Source organism: Pseudopipra pipra, chromosome Z (assembly GCF_036250125.1).
Source record: "Pseudopipra pipra isolate bDixPip1 chromosome Z, bDixPip1.hap1, whole genome shotgun sequence".
NCBI lineage: Eukaryota > Metazoa > Chordata > Aves > Passeriformes > Pipridae > Pseudopipra > Pseudopipra pipra.
The window spans coordinates 40,891,840-40,908,437 of NC_087581.1; the positions used below are offsets into that span (position 1 = coordinate 40,891,840).

Here is a 16,598-nt window from a genome sequence, read left to right on the forward strand (position 1 = left end):
CAGGCCACTACACACTTGTGCTATTTTTTTGGTGTATTTTAAGGATGAGAATAGCCTTTAGTTAATCTAATGAGAATAAACTTCATATTCAGCCCTCATACCGTTAAGCCTGGGGGGTTCACCTCCAGGAGAGAGGTGTGTGTCCTGGGGGGTTCACCTCCAGGAGAGAGAGACTACTTCATTCTTCATGCTTGGCCTTTCTTCTGATGCTTCCAAGAAGGATGCCAGTTAGTGCTAATTAAGGCAGGAGATTTTGAGATACGGAAGCCTTGACTAGGAACTGGACTGATATCACCCACTCCTTCCACAAAAGACACGGAACAGCTGTGAAATGATAGCTCCCAGTGGCACGCTCATGGAGAGAAAGCCTGGATTTGATCTGGGCATGGACAGACACCAGCAGAAGGTCTGTAGTTTGGACTCAGCTTAGGAAATGTGATTTTGTAAACCAGGTATCTGCCTTTATTTAGGAAAGAAAAGGAAAATTTGAAAGAGCTGTCTTTGCAACGCTCTGTAGCGCGTACAGTTTTGTAAAATGCACTTCCAAACCGTGGTTGTAAAAGTCTACAGAAAATACATAAACCTGTACTAATCACACATGGAGCATTATCCTTATCTTGTAATGCTCGGCCGGTCCTCTCCAAATGAAAAGAAAGCACAGAAGTGTGTGCCTAGGTGCTCGCATAGAGAAGCCAGCCTCATGGGGTGTTTGGAGGCAGGAACCAGATCCTAATGAACAGGAGATGGCAGAGGACGATATCCTGTGGAAAGCTTTGAAAGCTGAATGATGTGCATTGCTGTGGTAGAGAGAATGCTGGAGGAGCAAAGCAGAGGCAGGTGACTGCTGGCTGAAGCTGCAGTAGTCAGAGAACATTTGGATGGATGCTTATCTGAGCCCTCTTATTTCCATTCCTAGAGTAAAATGAGCAAGACAACGACTTGGGCATGTACAAGGAAGAAACAGTGTAACGCAGAAAAAAAGAACCGTTTCCAAATCCCAGTGTGGAAGAGAAAAAGACAGGCGCCCATCCCTGGAGGCACAAGAGACCGCACAAGACGGCAGCCAGGACTGCAGCCACACACAAAGATGGTGCCTGGAGCTGGAGGCGCCTCCCAGGGCCATCCCTGGTCTCTCCCTCCCCAGCCCTGGCCCCGGAGCAGCAGAGGGCAGGCGGAGCCCCCACTTTCAGCCCCCTGTTTAGATGGACAGTAATGAACAACGGGCTGATCGATCCAGTTTTGCATCTTTGGTCTCTACACGCAGAGATCCACGAGCCAGTTTGTAACCTCGGCTCTCAGTGCTTTCATCTGATGTCAAGTCAGTCCAAATAGGTGAAAATGGGAAGAAACTCCGTGGTTTGCACCTTTTAAAGTTATATGGAGCCAACAAAGGGCCAAAAGCACTTCTTGTCCTGATGGACTTCCTTTAACCTGAAGAGCCATCAGGGCAGATTTCTTTCAGACAGGAGTCATAGTGACTCTGAGGTGATTCTTAAGAAGGAGATGGGATCTACTTGAAGTCCATTGTGCAGTGGGTGCTTCTCTGAGATACGTATGCCTAAGGCTACCTATTTGTTTTAGAACACTAAGAAGACTGTGCAGAGTTTGGGGAAAAAACAAACAAACAAACAAACAAAAACCCCAAACACCAAAACACTTTCCAGCAGGAAGTCCACTCTGGTTTGTTTTTCCCTAATGAGATTCTTCTGGTTCAGCACAACCTTCTGTTCAGCAACAGACAGACTCACAGGCTAGGGCTTCTCGGGCTGCTGCTCAAGGAAGCATTACTTGAGTAGGGCATTGCAGGAAAAAAAAATAAAAAGAAGAGAAGGCCAAACACCACTGAAGAGAAACAGACACTGAGAGGGTGAAAAAATGCAGGAAATGTGAGGGGGAAAGGGCAGGAAATGTGATGGAGAAAGTGTGAGAAACGGGAGGGGATAAAAGGAGGGAAATGTGAGGGGGAAAGGGGGGGAAACATGAGGGGGAAATGGGAGAAACGGGAGGGGAAACAGGTGGAAAACATGAGGGGGAAAGTGTGAAAACTGTGACTGGAAAAAGCACAGAAACGTGAAGGGAGAAAAGGGCAGAAAACATGATGGGACAAGGGCAGGAAACATGAGGGGGAAAAGCGAGAAATGTGAGGAGGAAAGGGTGGGAAACGTGAGGAGGGAAAAGGCAGGAAAAGTGAGTGAAAAAGGGGAGGGAAACGAGTGAAAAAAGGGACTGAACTGTGAGGGGGAAAGGGCAAGAAATATGAGGGGAAAAGGAAGGGCAAGAAACGTGACTGAAAAGAGGAGAGAAACGTGATCGGAGAAAAGGGCAGAAAACGTGGGGGGGAGGGCGAGAAATGGGAGAGGGGGAAAAAGACATTTCATTTCTCCATTTCGTTTCCTCAAGTCTTGAACCACAGTACAGACTTGTCTTTCTCCAGCTGTTCAGAATTTTCGTACTGGCTCCTGAAGAAGGATGCTCGTGTGTTTATAGATTCAAGCACAAATACTTCCAAAGCAATGCCAAGGCTTGTGGGCACCGTGCGTATGTCCAGGGCAGATGTGGAAAGACCATCCCAAAGCACCCGTCTCTGCAAGCACACCTGCACTTCCAAGAGGCAGCTGCACACTCTAAAGAGGCCTCCAGGCTAAACCCGATTTCTAATTTGCGAGTCCAGTCTCTAAAACAAGACAACACCCAGACTGAACTCTGCCTTACTGGGTGTATTTCTGTGATAAGAAATCCAGTGTCCATTGTGCATTTCTGTTGAGCTTTTCAGTGTCATTTTGGGCCTGTGCCACTTCTACAGCTTTAGAAGAAATAAATTCTGCAGCTGAGATGGAGAGGAGCTGACCGCGTAGTTCAACCCAGAACTCCAGTAAACCAGAGGCCAGGTTATGTAGCTTTTAGACTTTCCATGGAAAGGCAGAGTTTGATGCACCACAACGAAATCATTGATGCCGGATCCACGTGTTTCAGTAAACTAGTCTGCAAGAAGTGCCTGACAGGGTTTTATTTTTATCTCCAGCAGGCAGACTTTAAAACTTCTGGTGGAAAATGTAGAGTTTCAGTCAACTGTCAGCTTACTGGAAATCAAGTGGGAAAAAAACCCCACAACATCATTGTTGGCCAGAGCAGTGAGGAGGCCCAGAGGCTGCTGCGCTCTGGTGCAGTCAGGGACGAGAACAACGACCCTGTGGCCAGAGCCAGCTCCAGCTCCAGCAGCTCCAGCTCCAGCACCTGCGGGGGGGAACCTCCCATTTTGACATTGCTGGTCAAACTGCGATGCCACGTCCCTCGTTGCTCATGTTTGGGCACCAGCAGAGCCTGGGCCAGGCTGGTCCAAGCCTTGACTCCTGCCGAGCGTGCCGGCGAGGGGGAGCAGCTCCTGGTCCTCAGCTCTCTCCAGCCCCACGCAGAGCACAGAATGGCCACGGAGACACAGTGGGGCTGCCCCATGTGCCAGGACATCAAAATGACGTGGCTGCCTCTCTTCCCTGTCACCACAAGTTCTGCAGGGTTTGCATCCCGCGGTGGACAAGGAGAAATCCAGCATGCCCACTCTGCAGCAGGACAGTAAAGACTGTCAGGTTTCCTGGCCATGAAGAACATGATTATATAGAGATGGCCATCACAGCCCCCGAGGAGTTACCGGAGACCAGGAGTTGAGCAGGGAGAGCTCCCTCCCGCCTGCCCGGAAACAGCCCCTATCGCCCTGTGGTGCCCACTCCACCTCCCCCACCTGGAACACTGTCCCCAGCTGGGCAGGGGACTGCAGGGCCACAGCCCACGGACGGCATCCTGCCCGAGGTGTGGGCAGGACTGTTCCGTCGACAGCAGCATCTCCTGGACCGCGTGTGGCCCTGCCTGCGCCAGAGGCTGGAGGGAATATACTGGGACCAGTCGTGGCTGGCCACTGATCCACAGCGTCAGCAGCGTCTTCGTGGGCCGGTGCAGCGAGGAGGCACAGGGGTTGCTGGGCTCTGCTGCTGCCAGGGACGAGAACAACGGCCCTGTGGCCGGCTCTAGATGCAGGTCCAGCAGCACCAGAAGCTCCAGCAGCCCCAAGTCCAGCAGCTCCCAGGAGGGGACTCCCACCAGCAGCCCCGCAGGCTCCAAAGTGGAGGAAGCCGATACATCGGCGGCCACCCCTCCTGGCAGTCCCAGCTGCCCCCGAGCTGTGCCTGACTCCGCAGAGCGGGAGCAGCAGGCAGAGGGGGCGGGTCCCTCTGCCCAGGGCAGCAGCCGCGGCCCCTCCGCTCTCAGACGGGGCAGGAACCGCTTGCCCGGGGCGTCCCAGCACCCCCCAGAGGAGGGTCCCCAGCCCGCAGGATTGCCCTCCGCCCAGCAAGAGGCCGCCTCACCGGCCCACGTGCTGGGGGATGCAGCCACGGGCCCGGGAGCCCCAGGACCATGTCCACGGCAGAAAATTGCTGGTGACAGACTGAAGCTTTGCCAGCTGTGAAGATGAATTTATGTAAATAAGGGGCATCATTTATGTAAGAAATTCATCACTTGATGAATTTGTGCAAATAAGGAATAGTTATGTAAAAAAATTCACCATTTGATGTAAATAAATTTGATTAACTGATGCAAATATATTCCTATACAGCACGAATATCAGGTAGGGGACCTCTGAAAAGGTCTGCAATTCACATTCCTTCTTGATTCAGCTTTGGGATGGACATGAACAGGGCACAGAAAAACGGGGAGGGACAGAGTTTGGGAGCGCTGTTGTCGAACAGCGGAGCTGGAAACACAGGAGCAGCAGCAGATGGAACACGTGGAATGCGGGCGCGGGTTCCGAGCAGCGCGACCCACAGGGGAGCCCTGAGGCGTGAGGCGCTATGAGGGGGGCGAAGCAGAGACAAGCACACCCATGTGACGTTTGCCGTGCTAATTTATTGTCAGGCCCGCCGTGTGTCCGTACGGGGCCTGGTCCGCGCTGCCCGGTGGCCGCTCAGCGGCGTCTGCGCCTCCTGCCGCCCCGGCGGCGCCGGCGGTATCTGGAGCGGCGGGATCCAGCCCGCCGCCTTCTCCGCGCGCCCCGGCGGCGGGAGCGGCGGCGGCTGCGGCTTCGGCTGCGGCTCCTGCGGGAGCGCCGGCGGTAGCGAGCCATGGTGGTGTGCGGGGCGTGCGGCTCACCCGCTTTTATTGGGGAGCCGGGGACCCCCTTTGTGACGCATCGGGTGCAGCCACTGTGACCTCGCTGGTGACGGTGACTTAGAAAGCTCTGGCGCCCCAAAGGCTCCCCCCGACTCCCCTGCAAAAGCGGACTGAGGTGCCCGCCCCTCGGTGCCTGCTCGTCCCGCACAGCACCATGGCTGGGAGGGAACGAGAAGGAAGGGCCATCAGAGCCCCTGAGGAGTCACCGGAGACCAACAGTTGGGCAGGGAGAACTCCCTCCCACCTGCCCGGAAACAGCCCCTATCGCGCTGTGGTGCCCACTCCACCTCCCCCACCTGGAACACTGTCCCCAGCTGGGCAGGGGACTGCAGGGCCACAGCCCACGGACGGCATCCTGCCCGAGGTGTGGGCAGGACTGTTCCGTCGACAGCAGCATCTCCTGGACCGCGTGTGGCCCTGCCTGCGCCAGAGGCTGGAGGGAATATACTGGGACCAGTGGTGGCTGGTGGAGGACGTACAGAGCATCATCCTGTACAGCCTCTGCCTCTACGGACCAAATGTAGAGGTCTTGGTGGAGATCATGGAGCCTCTGCTCAACGAGCACGCGGCACCACTGATCCACAGCATCAGCAGTGTCATCGTGGGCCGGTGCAGTGAGGAGGCACAGAGACTGCTGGGCTCCGCTGCTACCAGGGATGTGAACAATGGCCCTGTGGCCAGTTCTAGATTCAGATCCAGCAGCTCCAGCTCCAGCAGCTCTAGGTCCAGCAGCTGGCCTGCAGGCTCCAAAGTGGAGGAGGAAGCTGGTACATCAGCATCCGCCTCTCCTGGCAGTCCCAGGAAATGAGAGGATCTGTGTGTTGGAACAATAAAACATAACGGATCTGTGAAAATACGTTTTGTTCTTCCTCCAAATGAGTATTCTCATATTCAAAACATCATTGAAGATTGAAGCCAAAATGTTGAGTAATTTTATTTCACTCAGCTGTGTTAAAACATTAATAAGACCATTATTGGCTTAACAAGCGTCTGAATGAACGATAAGCAGAAAATTTGCACATTCTGATAGCCCAAGTATCACAAAATGTTACTTCCTTCAATAAGTCAGATTTTCCAGAGAATTCCACAAACAGTTTTTGGTTTGGTTTTTTTATCTCTCTAAAAAAAGCCAAAAGAGGTCACATCTTTTCTTAGTCAGTTCAAGGCAAACAGTGAAATGCCTCTTTTATCAAGACACCTTTCTTTGATGTCTGTTTTGTATTACAGCAGGAGGAGGCTTTCAGCAAAGCCTCTGTGAGTAGACAGATGCTACTGCTCACAGTCCAAGGTGTCTGTGAGTAGTCAGCTAAAGGAGGGGAATGTTATGAGCTCTTTCTAATCAGCTTTCTTTGTCTGGATTTCAAGATACCACCTTGTGCTTATAGCTCTTCTACTGTGGATCATAGAGAACCTACAAACTTTCTCTCGTATTTGCCATAAAAAACAAGCCCATGCCCTCATCCCAAAACACTCTTATTATAAAGTGACGAAATTCTGTTTATTGTTCACTTTTTCAACTCGGTTATCCCATCACAATTGCCATAATTATGCATTGGAAGATTTAGGTAAATCCAATCAAGCACCTGCAGGAACACGCTAAGAGATCCAGCAGCATATTAAATATTTTCATAATTTTCTCAGTAAGCTGCTAAAAAGAATAAGTCCAAGGAAATACGAGTTTTGGCAGGCTGAAGGACTGTGGTCTTCTCACCTTCTTGAGTTTTATTGAAAAAAAAAAACAACCAAACCAACTAAACCCCCTTTTATACATTGGCCAAAGATAATCACCTTCTTCAGAGTATATCTAACTTAACTAATCAACAGTAATTTGATTACAGCAGCAGTGCTGTTTTACAAGTCTGTATTTAAACCACACTGTTGTTGATATTGGATAAAAGGGTGGCAAATACCTTTGCAGCCCTTTCCAACATTCTAGGTCTTGATACCAACCAACAACAGTGAGTTTTAAAAGAAAGAGAAACAATTAGTAGAAAGTTTTCCTTCAAGACCAAATATCTACCAAAAAACCGAATACTGTTGTTTAATGGGTTTTGAATGTTGTATGTGAACAGGAGTGATCAAAGCATAGGAGTAATTAAACTGAGTTCTTAGAACCCACCATAATTTGCATTGTTAAGGAGGTTAAATAACAATATTCAGTCAGGGATTCTCAAGGTACTGCAGGTTTTCATAGTATGGAAAACACAGTCTCAATAGCACTACTTCACACTTAATAACACAGATAATAATACAGTCCATGCTTTTTTGTCCTGGTGTTTGTTGCAGCAGTATCATTTTTGTAAGTAAACCTTTATTCAAAGGCCTTTTTTCCACTTTATTGTTAAAAACTGTTTCCTATCAGAGAAACGATTAGTCCCATATCTAGCCTTTTCTTCTGACAGAGGAACAAGGTGGACTCAAATAGAAGAGAATACAAGGTTTTAGAAGTTTGGACATTACAGTATTTATAATCTGAGTTGAATTCAGTTTTGACTTCTGAAGAATTCAAAATCTTGTTGGGAATAAATTGGCCTAACCTTTCCTTAGTGATATGTGAAAGGCCAGAGCAAGGAAAGATCTGACTTACTGTGACAGTGGTTGTTTCAGTCCACATGTACTGGGAAATTATTGCTATTAGGAAAATAACAGCCTAAATTATGTGAAGGTCTCTTGCCTTAGTGCACTGTTAGCTTTCTGTGATACACTTGATCTCAATACAGACATCAGGTGCTTTGTTATTTTTTCTTCCTCCAAAACACCAACAGATCAAAGTTCTCTTTAGTAAAACAGGACTTCCACTTTCAGTTTAAGCCAAAGAAAGCTCTGCAGGGCTGCTTCTTATAAACAGAGATAATTCTCTGGTGCTCTTATTGCACCCTATTCTCAAACTTCTGGCTCCAGATTCTGCTCTGGAACACCAGATCGTCTTTGCGCTCTGAAAGAGTGAACAAATCAAACCCCAAGAGCTTCTCTTCTCTTTAAAGCCAGTGTTCCCCCGCCAGAAACCTATCTTCCTGTGATCTGCAACCTTCACTCTTAAAGTGTTTCTTTCTAATTAGCTTTACATTAGTTCTATATCCTACTGAGCTTTTTTGTCTTATCTGTATATGTGCAATTTGTCTCCTTTTGGTGTCAAACTGCAGTGGTGAATATGAACAAATCTGCTACTCCTTTATCTGGCAGGATAAGTGTAAAACACCACCACATCTAGATGGTAGGGCATGAATTTCACTTCCACTGAGGAAATGTCTTTCAGTTTGGGTAATGCAGGGGGATTTGAAGTAGCAGGTAAAGGAAGTTCCACGCTATAACAGTGTAAGTTTTTGTCAGTCTCAATATGTGTGATGTGTGGAGGATTTTATACCAGGTTTGCACCCCTGTTGGTGTTACAGAAGTACATAAGGTTCTGTGTAGACCTGTTTGCACAACCAGTGTCCTGAAAATGTATCCACTAATACCAGCAGATACCCAAACACCCGTATTTAGGTTATCAGAGAAATCTATTTGCCAGTATTTCTCTGGAGTTATTTCCTTTTTTACCTCTCCCATAGAGAACTTTTGTTGCATTTCAGGATTACTTACACAGTGGATTGGGCTGCCTATCAAAAATCTGTGATTTCACTCCCCAGCTTTACTGGAACTGAGAGATCTGCTGGACATGCCTGGATATTTTCCCCCAGTCCCCCTCACTCATTCCCCAAATCCTCCAGCATTGTAATGTTTACATCTGCTAATTGTTGTGAATAACACAAATCAACACCTAGTTCAATTTAAAAATTTTATTGCAAAGGGCTACAACGGTGCTGCCAATACACGCAAATATCAATTTCAGTTTAAAAACTTATTACAGATTGTTACAACAGTCCTGACAATATATAAGTTTCAACCAGGACTGCGGACATGGATGGGACTGTGACCTTAGTTGAAAGCCTCTAAATTCTTGGAGTGGCAATGACTTTCTCTGGAAGAGCTGGGGAAGCCTCATGCCCTGGAAGCAACCCAAGAGAAGCTTCACTTGTCCTGGAGGCATCTGGAGGCAGATCCAGAAAAAGGAGTATTCAGTAAATATCGGTCATGTGTACAGTTCCCTTGGCAGCAATTATACTTCTGTCAGGGACTCTGAAATCTCTGATCCTCTCAAGCAGGCTTAGAAAGAAAAACAGCTCCAAGTTCTGGGGCTTTCCAGCAACAACTTGTCCATTCAATCCTTTTGAAAAACTGCCTCACTCACAGTTCTGTGGCAGGAGTCAACTGCTAGAAACCTCACTGCCAGAAACCTCACTGCCAGATCTTTTCCCTTCTGCACACAACCCACGGGATGCTCCAGCTGTCCCTGCACATGCCCGACCCACCTAAGGTTTCCAAATTCCACACGCCTGTCAGACCCGCCCCCCCCCCGACGGCCTTGTCTCACCGTTCCTGTTGGCCAAGGGCGGGTCCCTGCTCGGGGGTGTGTCCAAGCGCTGCTGGGAGCGGCTGTGCTCGGGCACCTTCAGGTCGGCCTCCAGGTTCTCCTTGTTGGCTTCTTTCAGCCTCTTGGTGTCCACAGGGAGCTCGGGGCTCTGAGGAAGGTGCCCCAGCCTCACAGAGCCGCAGCCATCACCACCTGACGGGGCCGGCCCAGACTTGGGCTTCAGGCGCTTCCTCCCACGCAGAGCAGCCCTTTTGGAGAGGTACAGCAGGTGGATATCTGGGAAGCAAAAAAAGAAATACTGAGTCCACATGGGTCTTGGCAGCACATGGAGCAGTTGTACTTCCATCAGGGACTATAAAACACAGCCCAGAAGGCAGGCTCTCACTTGGCAATTTGAAGTGAGCAACAGCTTCTCCAACTCTACCATCAGCTCTTGGGTGAACAGCTGGGAGAGAAAGAGCTCCTTACAAGGACTGCAGGCTGCACCAGCTTTTCTCTAAACTGGATCCAAAGTGCTCTTAGGTCTTGCTAATCTGTGGACATTTAGGTTTTTCCTTTAGTTACTGGATTTGTGAATTGTTTGGCCTCAGGTGTTCTGCTGCTTTCTTTTCTCATGTGTCTTAGAATAAGTATCAGCAGACTGGTACTGAATTTAGTTAGTGATTTGGGACAGAAAGTTTGGACTTCTGCACTGACTTCATCAGTTTGGTGGGGTTTTTCCCCATTGCTCCAGCAGTCATGTCATTACTCAGTGTTGCCTCTGTAGCACTGTCACTCTGCAGCAAACATTGATGGACATCAGCCAAAGTGGTGACATCTGGGTTGGTGACAAATCCCAGACTGTCAGGTTTTATTCACTGCTCTAATTCACACCATTTTGCACAGAAGAGCACTGAGTGTGAGCACGTATAGAGAAGTGTGTTGGTGAGTGCTCTGTGAGGCTGTACAAGTACAGTATTTGAATTGAAGGCACAAGGAAGCACCGACACTGTGAACAGTAACTAAACTGCTCTGATCTCTCCTTTCTGTCACAGTCAGGCTCAGACATCTCTGAAAAACAAGACTCTCATCTTACCAGTATCCTCTGCTTCTGGGGAACTGTTCCCACAGCTCACATTGCCAGGTGAAGCTCTCTCTGCTGCAGCCTTGTTCCCAGACTCCCTTCCTGAAGACTCAGAGAAGATACTAATATTCTCCTTAAAAGAAAAACAGAACAAAAAAACCCCAAAAATTAAAGATCACTCAGTATTTTCTTGTAATCACTTTAGGGACAAAATAATAACTCTTCTCCGCTCCAAAAGGATGTGTAACATGAGGTGAACATCACCCAGATGGTTTACATGACAAGTGTTTTAAACTCAGAATTAAGGTTGCAAAACTGAAACTCAGGCTCTTACAAAAAGACCTATTAAGCAAAACATGAAATCAGAAAACCAGAATATACCAAGTGAGGCTGTGTGTCCTCACAGTCTGAACTTTGCCCTTGCTTATCACATGAGCTGTAAGAAACCAGCCAGCAGAAATGCGGGTGCCCTCCTTGTTACCAAAACGTGTGTCAAGAAAGATAGACCTCACTCAAACCACTGCACAGGGCAAAACTGCACACAAACCACAGATTTCTGGCTGGGACTCTCACCCCACCCCATCCACTTGTTAAGATATTAAATCCTAATGTGTTGCTTGCTCTTTGGAGTCCTCTGCTGCCCCTCCATATGTATTTTGCAGGCAAACATCTACCTACCTAACTAGTGTATTTCCAGGATCACATGGCAAAAATCTGTTGGGTAAAAAAATCCCAAAAGCTGGAAAACCATGTTATGTTTCTATTCCACTGAGGAAGTGAAGGCCCAAATTAAGCACCTGGAAATTACCTTTAGACAGAAAGATATTCTCACTATCACTTGTTCTAGAATATTCATCTTTTCTGTGCATAGCCATCAGTATGATAAAGAAGAATGACTGTTCAGAGCCTGTAACATTTCCTTCAGGTAATGAAAGAGAAGCTTTTGAAAAGTAGTATGTGTGCTTTTATAGGAGATAAAAGGGCATCACACTTGGTAATAAGATATGGGTAGTTCCAAAAAATCCCACTCCCCACCTGGAGTTTCCCCTTACTCAGTGATAAATACACAGCAGGCAATGGGACTGCATATAAACAGAAATACAGAAATACAGAAACTTTGCCAAAGTTGTATAAAAATATGCAAAAAACTCCTGTGCCAATACAGGAACTGAACACTCTGGGGAAGTCTGGGAAGAGGCAAGAGTTAAGAGAAAGGGGACTTCTAATCAAAAGAGGGAATCTGTCAAACAAAAGGCCTAATAGTCCCTGAATTGCTCTTCAGCACAAAATATACCCGAGGTCTTTAACCACTTCACATCCATGATCAACATCTGCCTTCTCACCAATCACACTGGTCAAGAGGCCTCAAACACCCTGCACCCCGACTCCATGACTCACACACTTAATCCCTCATTCCTAACGAGGAAGTCTGGGCCCTAAAGTCTGGGCCTTCAACAATGGAAAAGATAAACTTCCCAAATGCAGTTCAAAAGCTGTCACAGCTGACAATGTTTAATGAGCAGGACACAATACACTGAGAGGACACTAAGGAAGGAGTCCTGCCAACTCCCTGTGTGCTGGCACAGTGACCTGCTCCTCCCTACACTGCCATGAGCAAAACAATCTTATCCAGGTTGGAGCTTTGCAGGGAGTTAATCAGAGTACACATCTCTTTCTAGGGAGACACCCAAGAGGAACATGAACTAATCTTCGGAACACTGAGAGCAATACTGGCCAGTTTGCACCACCTGAGGATTTCCCAGCTAGAAACTTTACTGAAGACATCGAGATACTGAGAGGACAATAAAACTGCAGCTCCAGCACATACACAAACATAGCTTTTTGTTAGTGCTTATAGGTAAGGCAGGTCTTACACCGCAGCAGCAAGTGCAGTCCAGCTTTTGCTTTTCCTTTGTGTTCAAACCCAAAAGAAGTAGAGCCCGGATTTGGTTAAGTTATAACCTAAAAGGCTTCCACTTCATCCCCACAAATACACTTGCACTATGTATTTTCCCCATGAAAATGAGCACCTAAACTTGGCCAACACAGGCTAACGTGTCTCATGCTCATTAATGTGGAATATCTTTGCTTCCCTCTTCTTTTCAAAATCTTGCTTTACCAAGCAAATGCTTCACTGTCCATTAAAAGCTTAACTAAGGAAGCCTTTACTTCTCAGGCATGCAACAACCTAAAAAACTCTCAGTCCGGACCCCAGCATTGCTATGGAATAGAGTTACCTCCAAAAAGGCAGCCATTTCAGGGCAGGATGATGAAAGCACCTCCTCAAACACCTGAAACACAACTTCAAGAGCTGCTAATCTCAGGCTCATGGCAGCGAGGGCTCCATCAGCACCATGGTCGCCACCAGCCACCAGTGTGCCCGTGCTGCCATTGCCCTCAGACCCCCAGAACCCCCATCGTCCCAGACCCCCAGAGCCATTGCTGTCAGTCCCTATCACCACCACTGCCCTCATACCCCCGTGCCCCTCACTGCCCTCAGGCCCACAGAGCCCCCATCGCCCTCAGACTCCCAGAACCACCCTCAGGCCCCCAGGCCCCCACTGCCCTCAGACCCCCAGAGCCATCACCCTTGGACCCCCAGAGCCATTGCCCACAGACTCCCCAAAGCTATCGCCCTCAGACCCCCAGAACAACCACCAGAGCCCTTAGCTCTCCAGTGCCCCCACTGCCCTCAGCGCCCCCGGTGCCGCCGTTGCCCGCAGCCTTCTCAGTCCCCCAGTCCTCTCAGCCTCCACCACCTCCCGCCATCGCTCAGTCCCCCTTAGTCCCCCTCAACTCTCTCAGCCTCGCCGCTCCCTCTCAGCCCTCACAGCCCCACCGGCTTCGTAGCCGCCCCGGGCCTTCTCGGCCTCACCGTCCCTTCAGCGGCTCGCAAGTCCCTTCACCCCGCCGGGACCCGCGCTGAGGCCGCTGCTCGGCGCGGCCGGACCCGGGCGGCGGCTCCTCGTCCCGGAGGGAGGGACTCGGGTGGCGGTGGTCCCTGGGGTGGGTCTGGTCCTTTTTACTTGTCAGATTTTAAACTTGCACATATAATGTTTTAATTTAAATGGTAAGTTAGTTAAAGTATTTTACTTTTTTTTTCTTTTTCAAATTTACCTTTTCAGTAGAATAACAGCATTACTGATCAACTAATACAGTTTGAGGAGCGCAAAAATTATTTGCAAATGGAATCCGGATCAGTTAAAAAAAATCTTTTAGAGAAGTAGCTGACTGAATAAACAAAATTAAATAAGAAATAATTTTGAGTTGTGTGTTGGGTCAGTCCTTAATGACAGGTTCTCCCCACGCAGAGTTCAGCTGAACTCCGTTGCTTTCAGTGTTTTCAGGAATTTTTGGGAGGCTATGGATGTGAATCTATGAGCTGGGAAAACAAAGTGGATTTAAATGTTTAAATAATGCAGACTGCTACCATCTGTAAATTTTCCCTGTAGTATATCTATGTATTAGCACAAATGTTTGTTTGCCTGAAGTCTAATCACTGCTTTCTTTACTGCTCTCCTGAAATACTGATTACTTTGCTTCATGATAATGTGCAATTGAGATGTTACTGTACAATTTTTATACTTCATCCTTTTAGATCTAGCCATTGGATCTCTGTCTTGTTTATATATACAACTAATACATGTATTTCTTTTATTTAATTTTCTGCTCGACAAGGGTTAATATGAAATTGGAATAAATTTGTATTAGCATTTTTTGAAATAAAAGGAACAACAGCTTTCATGTCATCTGTCTATTTATTTGTACAAATATCCATGTTTTTGACAAGAGATTTTGTAGTAATCTTCCCTTTTGACGCCGTTTTTCAGATATAAACCCAAGCATGTATTTAATGAAAAACACTGTTTTCCACAATGGATCCTAATGAACTCAGTGAAAGCTCAGTCCTTTGTCAGCTGCTTTAGGAACCAAAAGCATTTTCTGCTGAAATCCAAGTGACTGCTCCTTTAATTTTATTATGGCTTATGACTCTTCAGCCTGAGCCCTCAGCCCCTAAGAAGCTAAGCTTTTGATTGTGGCATTGTAGTTCTGACTGAGAAATCTGAAAATTAAGAAAAAAAGTAGAACAAAAGAATAGGCCGAATTCAGAATCAACTCAATCAAGCAGAGTATAAAGAAACACATTCACCATGACAAAAGGCCCTTAATTAAGGATGAATTTGTGTAGTATTTATGAGAACTGGGAATTAATGGAGGAAAGAGATTTAATCAGAAAGAGCTGATGGAGTCTCTAACAGAAATCATTCTTTCAGAAGGCTCAGTTTTGTGACAGACTTGTCCACTCTTTTATCTTTGATTGCTACAGTTGATTGGATGTAGCATGGTGGGGATGTGGTGGACACTGGCTGGGTAGAAGGCATTGAGAAAAAAATCAAAATACATTACCATAGGTAAGATTTAAAAAAAAAAAAAGTGTGGGCGTTCATTTGTTTGTTTGTTTCTGTGGTTTTTTTAATGAAGTGACAGCAAATTTTTAGCATTTTACAGTAACAGTATCTTCCAGTCCATCAACATTTAGCTCACATTTACGCACTTCACTAAATCTTGGGGATTATAGTTACCAGTTGGTCATAGATACTGCACTGAGAATTAAATTTGCGTTCTTTCTTTCAATTTCTGTAATTATCTGTAATTATCTGTAATAATGATAAGAATATTCTCCAGGTACCTAGAGTTTTTGCTTGCCTTTTTTTTTTCCATGCAACCTTTCTATCTCTGAATTGAACGTAAAGCATAAACTATGCAACGTGATTCTGTGTGCGGAATATGAATACAGATTTCAAATGCTTGATCACTTTGCAAAGTGAATGTGGTATTAATTGAATTGGATTAAGGGAGTAGATAAATACCACAACAAAGACAATCATTATGAATCAAAATAAAAATGTGTGAAAACTAATGAGAGAGGTCACAATTAATGAAGTTCATGAACTAGAAAAAATATGATACAGTACTACTGACCCCTCTGAAATTATGAGTGTATAGCTGCAATGAGATTCCAGTAGAAAGACTATGTGGAATCTCATCTAGAGAGTCCTGCAAGCAAAGGCAAAGAAAACAACAGCAAAAGGGAAAAAAAACCAAAAGAGTAAGGTTACTAATCTTTTTAACATGGCATGTAATGATAGGACAAAGGCCAAAAGATGCTCTCCAGTCACATTCACTGCCAATTTTAAAGATGCTGGAATAAAAACCTTAGGATTTAAACATGACAAAGTCGAAGAACTGATTACCCTATGATAACAGGCTTCTCTGCTGTGAGTGTATATATAACTTGGAAATTAGTCACCTAGTACTGTTTAAGCAACTGTTTTCTAATGCAGAAAAAACCCTGCTCTCTCCTACAGCAGTTGAGAGATTAAATCTTTTTAAAAGAATGTTTAAACATTCTTGTCAGAAGGAAGATAAAAATGATTGTTCTGAGGAAAATATACATGAAAATGTTTATTCTAGACTTATCTGAAGCAGTGTGTCAGCAGCTAATGAGCCCTAATGAAAATGAAGGTCATCTGGAATGAGCCAATCAACACAAAACCAAATAACCAACCGACCAAACAAAGAAACCCCAGAGAACCTGAAGACACTGATATATTTAAAGCTATTTTCAGGGTGCTGGCAGCTGTCCCTGCCTGGCTGCTGGCCTCTGGCAACCGTTCCAAGTCCTTCTCTATGTCCATGTCTCCGTGATTAGCAGGCTGGAGAGAGATGGCTCATCCTGGTGCTGGTCCTGCTTTTCAGGATACATTTTGATTCCTTATTTTAAGCAGGATTTATGCTTACATGTCTGCTGACCCACACTAGGTTTTAATCCTTTGTCCTAATCTGTCTCTCTGCCATTGAAGGGAAGGATGTTGTAGGAACTGTGTCAAAGGCCTCACAGAATTCCAGATCAGTGGCACTTGCAACCCTTCCCTTGTCTACTGGGACAAGGCCAGTCCC

General features: G+C 46.6%; 1 protein-coding gene across 1 annotated transcript; it reads left to right on the plus strand.

The window, feature by feature from the left end:
* Positions 1 to 5,243: 5,243 nt before the first annotated feature.
* LOC135407892 (uncharacterized) lies at positions 5,244 to 6,016 on the plus strand. Its single transcript, XM_064643326.1, has one exon. It carries the CDS (start codon positions 5,315 to 5,317, stop codon positions 5,966 to 5,968), a length of 654 nt encoding a protein of 217 aa, XP_064499396.1. The 5' UTR covers positions 5,244 to 5,314; the 3' UTR covers positions 5,969 to 6,016.
* The last annotated feature ends 10,582 nt before the right edge of the window (positions 6,017 to 16,598 follow it).